Consider the following 12478-nt stretch of genomic DNA (forward strand, 5'->3'; position numbering starts at 1 on the left):
TAATATACAGTAGCCTAGGCTACCCGGGCTGGGTAGGTGCGAATTTTGATTAATAATATGTTCTGTGATAATAAATAAATAAAACGCCATGTGGAATAGCCTATTGCTGACTGTCTTTCCTGTTATTGTTATCCTGCTGTGTTAATTTAGTCGGATGAATGACGTTATTCATTGTCGGGAGTCACGACTTCTAGGTGCATTTAAAGGGGCCGGGCGCTGTGTCTGTCATGTGTGAGCCGCTGCAAACGGCTTTTAATTTTTGGTAACGCATGAGTACTCTAACGCGTTACTTTTATGAATAGGTAACGCTGTATCATAACTGATTACTTTTAATTGATGGTAACGTTGTAACTTAACTAACTACTTTCCAAAGTAACTATACCCAACACTGGTTGTCAAAGTGCCGTGGGTTTAGAGGAAAACCCCTCGATGAAAGAAAAACGTACCTTAAAGAGCAGTCTATCTGCTTCAGGTGTTGCAGTTCCACTAAACACATAGCAAAGGAATGTGCAGCAGCTGTTAAATGTAGAGAGTGTAACAGTGATCGCCATGTCTCTGCAATGCACCCAGGATCAGCTCCATGGGCAGTGGAATCTCCAGTAACACAGCAAGAGCAGGACGAGGAGCCTGAAGGTGATTTATTATCTGAGGTTACTTCTAAGTGCACAGAAATCTGTGGCAAAGCTCTTAGACCTAGATCATGCTCAAAAATCTGTTTGGTGGATGTCTACCCATCTAACTCCCCTGGAAAGGCTAAGAGGATGTATGTTGTTCTGGATGAACAGAGTAACCGGTCTCTAGCAAAGTCCGACTTTTTCGAGCTGTTTGAGATCAATGGAGATTCTTTTCCCTATACTCTTCGTACATGTGCAGGTACAACAAAGACAATGGGAAGAAGAGCAGATAATTTCATTGTTAGTTCACTGGATGGGAAAACTCAAGTGTCACTTCCCACACTCTTAGAATGCAACATGTTGCCGGAAGATCGCGACGAAATTCCTACTCCTGCAGAAGTACAATACTTCTCTCATCTCAAGCCAATGGCTGACAAAATACGACCTTATGATGCAAACGCTCCCATTCTTCTTCTTTTTGGAAGGGACATTTTAAGTGTGCATAAGGTTCGAGAACAGTGTAATGGACCTGGTAACCTGCCATATGCTCAGCGTCTTGACTTAGGCTGGGTCATTGTGGGAGAGGTTTGTATGGGAGGAGTACACAAATCTGAGACTGCAAATGTTTTCAGAACAAACATACTGCAAAACGGACGTACATCTGTTTTCATACCCTGCTCAAAAGGAATTCAGGTCAAAGAACAGTTTGGTACTCCAAATGATCAATACCAATCCTGCTGTCCTGTCTCAAGCTGTTTTACGGATCACCTGGGTGATAAAGTCTTTCAGAGGACTCCTGAGGATAATAAGCTTTCACTGTCTGTTGAGGATAACATCTTCCTTGAGGTTATGAACAGAGAAATGTTCATGGATGAGTCAAACCACTGGGTAGCTCCATTACCATTCCGTTTACCTCGCAGCCCACTGCCGAACAACCGAGACCAGGCAATGAAACGTCTTAATGTCCTCCAGAGCACCTTACAAAGGAAACCCGAGATGGCCAAACACTTTGTGGAGTTTATGCGAAACTTGTTCATCAACCAACATGCAGAAATAGCTCCCCCACTGCAGCCTGATGAAGAATGCTGGTATTTACCAATATTTGATGTGTACCACCCTCTGAAACCTGGGAAGATTAGGGTCGTCTTTGATTCTAGTGCGCAGTATGAAGGCGTCTCGTTGAATAGCATTCTTCTTCATGGACCAGATCTAAACAACAAGCTCCTGGGGGTCTTGGTGCGCTTTCGTAGGGAGCAGATTGCAGTTACAGCTGATGTAGAACAGATGTTTTACTGCTTCAAGGTCAGGGAAGATCACCAAAACTTTCTGAGGTTTCTGTGGTTCAAGGATAATGACCTCTCCAAAGAAATCACAGAGTACCGAATGACAGTTCATGTTTTCGGTAACAGCCCGTCGCCAGCTGTGGCAATCTTTGGGATGAGACGAGCAGCTGAGTTTGGAGAAGACGGGCATGGAAGAGAAGCCAAGCACTTTGTCCATAAAAATTTTTATGTGGACGACGGCCTGATCTCTGTATCCAGTGTCGCTGAAGCCATCAGTCAACTGAAAAACACCAAAAACATGTTAGCTGAGTCAAACATCAACCTTCACAAGATTTTATCAAACAGCCATCAAGTAATGGAAGCATTCCCTCCATCTGAAAGAGCAAATGACCTGAAGGATCTGGATTTGAGTGTCGATCCTCTTCCTCTCCAAAGAAGTTTAGGGTTGAGCTGGAACTTAGAGACTGACTGTTTCACTTTTCAGGTTTCTACAGAAGTTAAACCATTCACACGACGGGGCATACTTTCAACAGTTAACAGTCTCTATGATCCTTTGGGATTTGTTGCACCTGTCACCATGCAGGGTAAGGCCTTAGTAAGAGAGCTGTCATCAGAGCAGTTTGACTGGGACACGCCACTCCCATCTGATAAAGAAGCCCAGTGGAAAGCATGGACAGATTCATTAGCAGATCTCAAGGAAGTCCAGATTCACAGACCCTATGTTCCAGTCTCGATTTCCAAAACTTCCAAGAGAGAGATAATCATTTTTGCTGATGCCTCTACATTAGCCATAGCAGCGGTTGCCTACCTGAGGGTTGTAACTACAGATGGTCAGTGTCACATTGGGTTTGTTATGGCCAAATCTAAGTTGGCACCATACCCTGCTCACACAGTGCCACGTCTTGCTGTCGAGCTGGCAGGTCTGATTAAAGAAGAGCTGGATGTGGAACTAACTGCAGTAAAGTTCTACACTGACAGTAGAATCGTTTTAGGATACATCTACAATACTTCCCGGCGATTCTATGTGTATGTTGCTAATCGAGTGGCCCAAATTAGACATTCCACAAAGCCAGAACAGTGGCATCACATTTATTCAGACCTCAATCCAGCAGATCTCGGCACCAGATTCATTCCAGCAGCTATCCTACCTCAAACTAATTGGTTCTATGGTCCAGGATTCCTCCATCAGCATTTTCTCGGGGAAACTCCTGAAAATGAATCATTTGAGCTTGTAGAGCCAGAGAAGGATCAGGACATTCGCCCACATGTAGTAACCTTGGCCACGCAGACAACAGAACAGTCTCTGGGATCACACAGATTCGAACGCTTCTCTGAGTGGAGATCTCTTGTAAGAAGTATAGCCATGCTTTGCCATGTTGTAAAATCATTTTCTCAAGACAGAAATATGGGGGATTGCAAAGGATGGCATTGGTGCAATAAATGTCTCCAGTCTGAGTGCACACAAGCAAAGACTTCTATTATTAAATGTGTGCAGCAAGAGCACTATAAAGATGAATTCAAGAGTTTGGAGAAAGGTGAAGAAATCTCACAGCGAAGTGCTCTGAAGAGACTATCTCCCTTTGTAGACACTGAAGGACTTATTAGAGTGGGAGGTCGCTAACAATCAGCAGAACTGTCTGAACAGGAAAAACGCCCACTAATAATTCCAGCAAGTCAACACGTAGCCACGTTGTTGGTCAGATACTACCATGATCGAGTGGCACATCAAGGACGACATCTAACTGCCGGTGCAGTACGTTCAGCAGGTCTCTGGATTGTAAAAGGAACTAAACTAATCAACCGTGTGATTCATCAGTGCGTTTTCTGTAGGAAGTTAAGAGGCAGACTCGAAGAACAGAGAATGTCAGATTTACCTATGGACAGAGTGAAAGTGGATCCCCCATTCACTCATGTGGGTCTGGATGTTTTTGGGCCATGGAACATAATATCACGCTGCACTAGGGGTGGCAGTGCTGAAAGTAAAAGATGGGTTGTCATTTTCTCTTGCTTAAGTACAAGGGCTGTCCATTTGGAAGTCACTGAGTCCATGTCAACCTCAAGTTTCATTAATGCCCTCAGACGGTTTTTGGCAGTTCGCGGACCAGTCAAACACTTCAGATCTGACAGAGGAACAAATTTCATCGGAGCCTGTCGAGAACTGAAAATCAATGCAGATGATCCAGAACTAAAAGGTTACTTGCAGGAGCAAGGTTGCGTATTGACATTTAATGCTCCCCACTCTTCCCACATGGGGGGAGCTTGGGAAAGAATGATCCACATAGCACGGAATATTCTGGATGGATTGCTGCTAAAAACCGGCCTTTCCCGTCTTACCCATGAGGTTTTGACTACTCTCATGTCCGAAGTCATGGCAATAATGAATGCTAGACCTTAACTTCCTATTTCTTCTGATTCAGACACATTGGAAGTTCTGTCCCCTGCCATGCTCCTCAATCAAAAGGCTAGCACTGTACCAGCACCTCTTGGGGACTTTGACATTAAGGACCTCTACAAGAAAGAATGGCGACAAGTTCAGTGTCTGGCGGATGCTTTTTGGAAAGCTTGGAGGAGAGACTATCTTGCAACATTGCAAGTACGGAGGAAATGGACTGAGAAAAGAAGGAACCTTGAGGAAGGTGATGTTGTCTTGCTTAAAGATACCAAAGTGAAACGTAATGAGTGGCCAATTGGACTCATTGTGAAAACCATACCCAGCAGTGATGATAATGTGAGGAAGGTTGAGGTAAAGATAGTTAGAGAAGGATCTGCTAAGGTATAGCTAAGGCCTGTCTCTGAAGTAGTACTACTCCTGCCTGGGACGTCGCAGAAGGATCAATAATTGTATAATAATTTATTATACCAGGCGGGGAGTGTGCTGTTACTTATGTCTAGAAGTGTTTCTTTTCCGCCTCCTACTGGACATTTAAGGTACTGCACTGTATTTGCCGTTTACTTTCAGTTTCTCTCAGTGAATGCAGTCGGGAAGAACGCTCATACAGTTCCTATGGGCTATTGATTCCATCGTTAAAACCTTGGAAATATATGTCTGTAAGTGCTAAGTTTATACTAAATAGTGCTTTAAGTGTTGTGTAGATTAAAGTAAGGTGTAGATCAGGATTATTGTTGTATTTTGTTATATACAGATATGATACGCATTATTGGTTCGATACTTTGTTTTAGCATAATGCTAATTTCTCTTCTGTTTGTATAGAATCTCATTTGATTATAATTTCTTGGCATGTACAAAACCGAACTGTAATGTTAACTGGATGTGTATGTAAAGATGTACATAATGTTCATACATATTTATTCTTGTTTGTAGTTTTACATAAAAGAAGTGAGAAGAACAATCACCAGTAAAGTCACTAAAGTTACGAAGACTGCTTTCTGGAGTTCTTTTCTGAAATTGTACGCTATCTGTTAAGCCTTTGCTCAAGCAACGCAATTGGTCAGAACAGAATAAAGATTCTCTTTTAACTGTTACTGTTGCCATGTTTGTCCATGTTGTTGTTGTTGTTGTTTTCTTCTTCTTCTTTTTCTTCTTCTTCTTCTTCTTGAATGTTAGTTATTATTATAATTCTGAATGTTATGATTCAGAGCCGTTTCTCTTGTCAGCACTAAATCACCAGTCTAAAATTTAAAGATAGTATTTTCGCTCTAATGGCACACACGTTAGTCTTGTAGCTACAGGTTATTCTGTTCTCAGCCAACTCTTTCTCGATTTGTTGTTTCCCTGCCATGGGTACATTACATTCCTGTCATAATTGCTTGCTGTATTTGCTTGATATAATTGCTTGCTGAACAGTTTGGCAACAAATTAATGCTTACAATTAGACAAAATAAGAAAAAAAAAAAAAAAAAAATAACAAAATAATAGCTCATCTTTTCAATTTATGTAATGATTTCATCATTGCTCAGCTCAACAAAGGATCTCAATTTAAAAGTTGCATAAGCAAATACTGTCCTTTAATCTGTAAAATTAAAGCTCACATTAGATTCATATTATCATAGGTGAATAAAACTGTATAAAAAATAAATAAAATCTAGATGGTGATTAAAAATGCATGAACAGGCAAAATAAATGTTTTTTTTTTTTAACTTTGTGGGACAGAATCTGGAAATGAAGACGTAAATTGAGCTGTCATTCGAGAAGAGGATGTTGGTATTCGAGAAGATGTTAATGTAGCTGATATCAATGTTGAAGCAGTATTGCAGTTGTTGTTGACTAAGTAGTAGATTTAGGTGCAAGTGATTGACTGGAAGATGTTGGTTGAGATTTAGATAATAATACAGTTGATGTAGAACTTTGAGTCACGGATGTTGATGCACATGATGAATATGCTGGTGCAGTTGTTTGAGCTGTAGAAGATGTGCTAAATGTTGGTACAGTTATTGTTGTTTGAGCTGTAGATCTTGGCGCAGTTGATGTAGATGTTAATGCAGTTGTTTGAGCTGTAGAAGTAATGTAGATACTAGGATAGTCATTATTGACTGAGTTGTAGATGATGCAGTTCATTTATATGTTGGTACAGCTCTTGATTGAGCTGTGGATGTTGGTGCAGTTGTTGTTTGAGTTGTAGATGTTATCACAGTAAGGTTTTAAGGTGGTGGCATTTGTTGTTGTTGACTAAGAGGCAGATGTTGGTACAGCTAATGCAGATGTGGGAGCAATTGCAGTTGTTGTTGATTGGGTTGTAGGTGTTGTTGCAGCTGATGTAAATGTTTAAAGAAGTCACAAATGACTTATTTTCAATATAAAAAGTGATTGTGGACTGGATATTTTTTTTTTACATTTTATCACAGTCTTGGGCATGTCAAAGATTAGTAACAACATTGGCATTGATGCATTGTTAGTTTTTGTTCAGCATTAGATTAATTTTTTTTCTCCCTCATGTATTGTTTGTGGCTGTTTTTGCCCCATTTACTTCCATTATAATGACATTTTTTGATTGCAAAGCCATGACACCATAAAATTATGCATTCTTGGTGGTTGGTGGTTTTCCCTGTATGGGGAAGAGGTAAAATTAAAATTTTTATGGTTGATCACTAGGTACGACCATTAACCCATTAGATAGGCCTGTGCAAAAAATAAATAAATAAAATAAAAACCTTTCTGGCTTGTGTATGGAGTTATATGGAGTATAACAGCAAATTATAGTGTGTGTGTGTGTGTGCGTGAGATTCTTGATTATTGGTGGTTTTCACTGTTGGGAAGAAGTTGAATTTGTTATTTTATACAGTTGATCACTAGGTGGGACCATTAATCATTTAGACAGGCATGTGCAAAAAGAAAGCTTAGTTTCTGGCTTGTATATGGAGTTATATGGAGTATAACAGCAAATTATAATGTGTGTGTGTGTGTGTGTGAGAGAGAGAGAGAGACAGAGAGAGACAGAAAGAGAGAGTGAGAGAGACCTTTACACACTTACCTTGATGTATCTGAAAAAATCTAAATGTGCACCTCAGCGCTCAGAACTACATGGGGAAAAAAAGAGCAGTTTATTCACCTGCTGCCTTTTAATGGTGATAAGTACAGGCCGAACAAAAGACAAGTGGATTTAAACACTTGCATGCCATCCTGCTGCTCATTTGATGGTGAGAAGAGCAGCAAGCAACATGAGAATGGGCTTGACTTGTACCGAAGTTTTAGAAATGATTGTACAGCTTGACACCTCCAGTAAGCTGCAGGATGTATTGTCTTCTCCCTCTGACATCACATACTTAGGAGAGTCAGATGCTGATTTTGTTTTGGCACCCTCATCATCCTTTCCATCTTCCACTGAAGGCCAGAAGGATTCAAAGGATCCTGTATCAGGGTGGATTGGGAGAAATGGTAAAATGTGTTTTTCCACCAATGTGGAGACAACTCACTTCCTTCAGCCTGCCAAAGAGACTTCAGGGACAACACGTCCCAAACATAACGAAAGGGTAGTGAATTTGAACAATGCACAAGTGTTAAGTCTCCACAACTAAGGAAGCCAGAGGCGACAGCGGCAAGGAACCAAAACTCCATCGGTGACAGAATGGAGAAAAAACCTTGAAAGAAACCAGGCTCAGTTGGGGGGCCAGTTCTCCTGTGGCCAGACGAAACCAGCAGTTCAATTTGGATACAATATGGACACACACACAGACTTATATCTGGGTAAGCGCCAATGGGTTAAAGTAGCCTATGTATTATAATAAATAAAAATAAAAAAACATAAACATTACATTTTATATTTGAGTATGACTGAAACTACATGATAGGAGCCATTTTTGTTGTTTACCATTTACATGCTAATCCCTGTGTTAACAAACTTTCAAGACTTCAAAACACTCAATTTTATAACTGACCAACCTCTAAAAACAAATTTATAGTTGTCTTTGTAAAGGAATATGTAGCTTTGTAGCCACTGCTGTGAGGTTGTTCAAACCTCTCCAGTGTGAAACACTGTTATGACCCCCATAACAATTATTCATGCTATTGTCACGCCCAAGGACTGTTCTGTGTATTTTGTTTGGTTTCCCTCATGTTTTCCTATGCTAATATTTAGTTTTCCTGTTCCTTGATTGTGTTTTATTTGATTCCAGTCTCCAGTCTCGTTGTTCCCTGATTTAGATGCGTATTTATGGATCATTCTGTTCAGTTTCTTTCTCCACTGTTAAATGTCAATCCTTGTCTGTTCTTCTGAAATTGTTCATATTTTGAATTATTATTAAAGATTTCTGAAATTTATTCTATGTCTCCTTGTTCACTCGGTCCTCGCTCATTCTCCTCTTCTAAAAAGAGAAGGATGACAGCAGCTGAGGACAGGCTGTGGTGTTTGCAGCAGGGCAGTCAGAGCTTGGAGCGATATGTGTAGGAATTCCTCAAGCTTGCTAACCAGATGAGCTGGTAATATGCAGCTTTAGGCACTATCACTGCGATCCGAAGTCAAACCTGCCAGCCGGGCACTCTCAAGCTCTCAGCTGACAGCAGCCTAATCCTTAACCCCAAATCAAGTGAGGAATCTAAGGAGGAAGCAATTGTTGGCCACTGAGTGTGCTTCAGTGTTGGCTCGAGCCCCTGAGTCCCTTCCAGTGTCAGCTTGAGCACCTGAGTCCACTCCAGTGTCGGTTCCAGCCCCTGAGTCCACTGCACTCCAGTGTTAGCTCGAGCCACCGAGTCCACTCCAGTGTCAGCTTCAGGTCCTGAGTCCACTGGACTCCCATGTCGGCTCAAGCCCCCGAGTCCCCTCCAGTGTCAGCTTGAGCCCCTGAGTCCACTTCATTGTTGGCTCGAGGCCCTGAGTCCCTTCCAGTGACAGCTTGAGCCCCTGAGTCCACTGCACTCCCGTGTCGGCTCGAGTCCCTGAATCCACTCCAGTGTCGGCTCATGCCCCTGAGTCCACTGCGCTCCAGTGTTGGCTCCAGCCACTGAGTCCGCTCCAGTGTCGGCTCAATCCCCTGAGTCCAATTCAATTCAATTTTCAATTCTATTTTATTTGGATAGCGCTTTTTACAATACAAATCGTTACAAAGCAACTTTACAGAAAATTATGTTTCTACAATATTTAGTAGTAGCTAGTATTATGTGAACGTTTAACAGGATTTTAGAAAAAATAAAAATAATAATAATAATACAAGACGTAGTCAGCTAGAAGATGAACTATCAATATTATTAATTAATAGTTATTATATGATGCAGTCACACATGTAGCAATATTTGTTAGTTCTGTTTGTTGATTTAAGGTTTTCATCATCTGGGGTCCTCTGAGGGTCAGCATCATCTCTTCTCAGGTGTTCTGGATCCAGACTGGAGCTTATGTAAATCCCGTGGCAAAACATAGAAACAAAATAGAGACATCATTAGCATAGCTGCTGATCCAACAAAGTAAAATGAGTTTAACCCAAGCTAATGAAGAAAAATGCACATTTGATCAGATGCAACTACACTCACAATTTAAAAGATACATTATTCGTATTCTTGGCGAAAGAGATGTGTTTTTAATCTAGATTTAAACAGAGAGAGTGTGTCTGAACCCCGAACATTATCAGGAAGGCTATTCCAGAGTTTGGGTGCCAAATGTGAGAAAGCTCTACCTCCTTTACTGGACTTTGCTATCCTAGGAACTACCAAAAGTCCAGCGTTTTGTGACCTTAGGGTGCGTGATGGGTTGTAACGTGGTAGAAGGCTAGTTAGGTATGCAGGAGCTAAACCTTTTAGGGCCTTATGGGTAAGTAATTATAATTTGTAACTGATACAGAACTTAATAGGTAGCCAGTGCAGAGACTGTAAAATTGGGGTAATATGATCATATTTTCTTGACCTCGTAAGGACTCTAGCTGCTGCATTTTGGACTACCTGTAGCTTGTTTATTGACGAAGCAGGACAACCACCTAGAAGTGCATTACAATAGTCCAGTCTAGAGGTCATAAATGCATGAACTAGCTTTTCTGCATCAGAAACAGATAACATGTTTCGTAGCTTGGGAATGTTTCTAAGATGGAAGAATGCAGTTTTTGTAACATTGGAAATATGATTTTCAAAAGACAAATTGCTACAAAACTGTAACTAGAAGGTCTGAGAGGAAATCTGCAAATTCTTTTAGGAATTCTGTATACGGCCCTGGTGATCTATACACAGTAGCCAGAGCAAGAGATACATTAGATTTATTTTGCATGTCTGACAGTGTAACATTTAGCAGAAGTATTTCAAAAGAGTTAAACCTGTATCCTGTTTTCCGGGTAACATTGAGAATCTCACTATATATTGTTGCAACACCTCCGCCACGACCAGTCTGACAGGGCTCATAATTATAACAGTAGTTTGGTGGAGTAGACTCATTTAGACCAAAATAATCATTTGGTTTTAGCCAGGTTTCAGTCAAGCAGAGTACATCAAAACTATTATCTGTGATCATTTCATTTACAATAACTGCTTTTGGTGTGAGTGATCTAATATTTATGAGCCCAAACTTTAAAAATTGTTTTTGTTCATTTACTTTACATTTTTCTGGTTTAATTGCGATACGATTTTTTCTAGATCCTACATTATATTTATATTTTGACTTCACTATTCGGGGAACAGACACAGTCTTAATAGTTTTTACAGTGCAAGTACTTTTATCATTTAAGCGGGTGGAACAAAACTCATCATAATGGTTATTTGAGAATTGACTTACTAGTCACATGGAGCGAAGTGTCCTGGAGATGTTGTCAGAAAGCAGCTCCGCTCCGATTTTGCTGGGGTGTAATCCATCAGCGCGAAACAGCCTAGGACGCTCCCAGAAAAGATTCCAGTTATTAACAAATAGCAGTTTCTGTTCTTTACACCATGACAACAACCATTCATTTAAAGCAAAAAGTCTACTGAACCTTTCGTGTCCTCGTCGATACGTGGGCAGTGGTCCTGACACGACGATCGTCGCCGCGGGCGTCGTGCTGCGATCCGTCTCCATCAGGCTGCTGAAGTCCCTCTTCAGCATCTCCGTCTGCTGCAGCGTGGTGTCGTTAACCCCGGCGTGTAGCACAACCGCTCTGGGGCTCTCGTCGGCCTTCAGGATCACAGGTATCTGCGCAGAAACATCGAGAACACGAGCACCAGGCAAACAATGAGTGTGCACTTTACCTTCGGCTAACGTAGCACTTACGTGTCGGACGATGGAGTCTCCGATGATCACAGCGTCGCATCCTGTCTCGCGGAGGGGATCGAAGTGGTTCCGGATGGAGATCTCGAAGGCAGGAGGGGGAGAAGTCGTCGCCAGGGACCCAGCTCGCGTCCTCCGCTGTGGATGCACCCAGGGTCCTTGGTGTCCCGGCGTCGCAGTGAAGGACATCTGGGAAGATCGCGTCCTGGGTGCATTGGGCCTGTGCAGAGAAACACACGGATTAGACGTGGTGGGACTGTTAACAGCAGGCTGTATACTTACCCTGGACTTGTGAGCGTCAGCCCGGGATGATTCCAGCACGGCTCTCCGCTCTCTCAGCTGGGCCTGCCTTACCTCCAGGTTGCGAATCTACTTCCCCACGGCATGGAGCTCGAGCTACACAGAGTGGAGACATTCATCCGCCATTAAAGCAAGTAACAGTGAGTACAGCAGTGGTAATGTATGTGAATAGAGTATTAGCAATGTAAGCGCAGTTAGCAGCAACCAGGCTTGCTGATGCTAACGGGCTAAAAGCTAATAGCGGACCCGGGAGATAAAAATAAAACTAGTGATAGGGAGGCGCTCTGATTGTTTTTGTTGTAGAATACAATAGAGGATATATTCACACGTTATATAAACGGAAACGATGATGTATAAAATTGATTTTTAAGTTAAAAATAGTCAATGAAAATAATATAGTGACGGAGCTCAAACGCAGTACCAAAATCCCTGAGTCCGCTCCAGTGTCAGCTCCAGCCCCTTAGTCCACTGCACTCCTGTGTTGGCTTGAGCCACTGAGTCCACTCCAGTGTCAGCTTGAGCCCCTGAGTCCACTGCACTCCCGTGTCGGCTCGAGTCTCTGAGTCCACTCCAGTGTCGGCTCCAGCCCCTGAGTCCACTCCTGTGTCGGCTCCAGGCCCTGAGTCCACTGCACTCCAGTGACGGCTCGAACCCCCGAGTCCACTCCAGTGTC

General features: G+C 42.1%; 1 protein-coding gene across 1 annotated transcript; it reads left to right on the forward strand.

The window, feature by feature from the left end:
• Positions 1-322: 322 nt before the first annotated feature.
• Positions 323-6697, forward strand: LOC113065186 (uncharacterized). The gene is made up of 2 exons (XM_026236434.1): positions 323-4945; positions 5220-6697. Exon 1 carries the CDS (start codon positions 561-563, stop codon positions 3516-3518), a length of 2958 nt encoding a protein of 985 aa, XP_026092219.1. The 5' UTR covers positions 323-560; the 3' UTR covers positions 3519-4945; positions 5220-6697.
• The last annotated feature ends 5781 nt before the right edge of the window (positions 6698-12478 follow it).

The sequence above is a fragment of the Carassius auratus genome, chromosome 47, assembly GCF_003368295.1.
Source record: "Carassius auratus strain Wakin chromosome 47, ASM336829v1, whole genome shotgun sequence".
NCBI lineage: Eukaryota > Metazoa > Chordata > Actinopteri > Cypriniformes > Cyprinidae > Carassius > Carassius auratus.

What these genes read in the sequence shown, in the direction of transcription:
- LOC113065186 (XM_026236434.1), top strand. Translation starts at nt 561, where the DNA reads ATGCACCCAGGATCAGCTCCATGGGCAGTGGAATCTCCAGTAACACAG.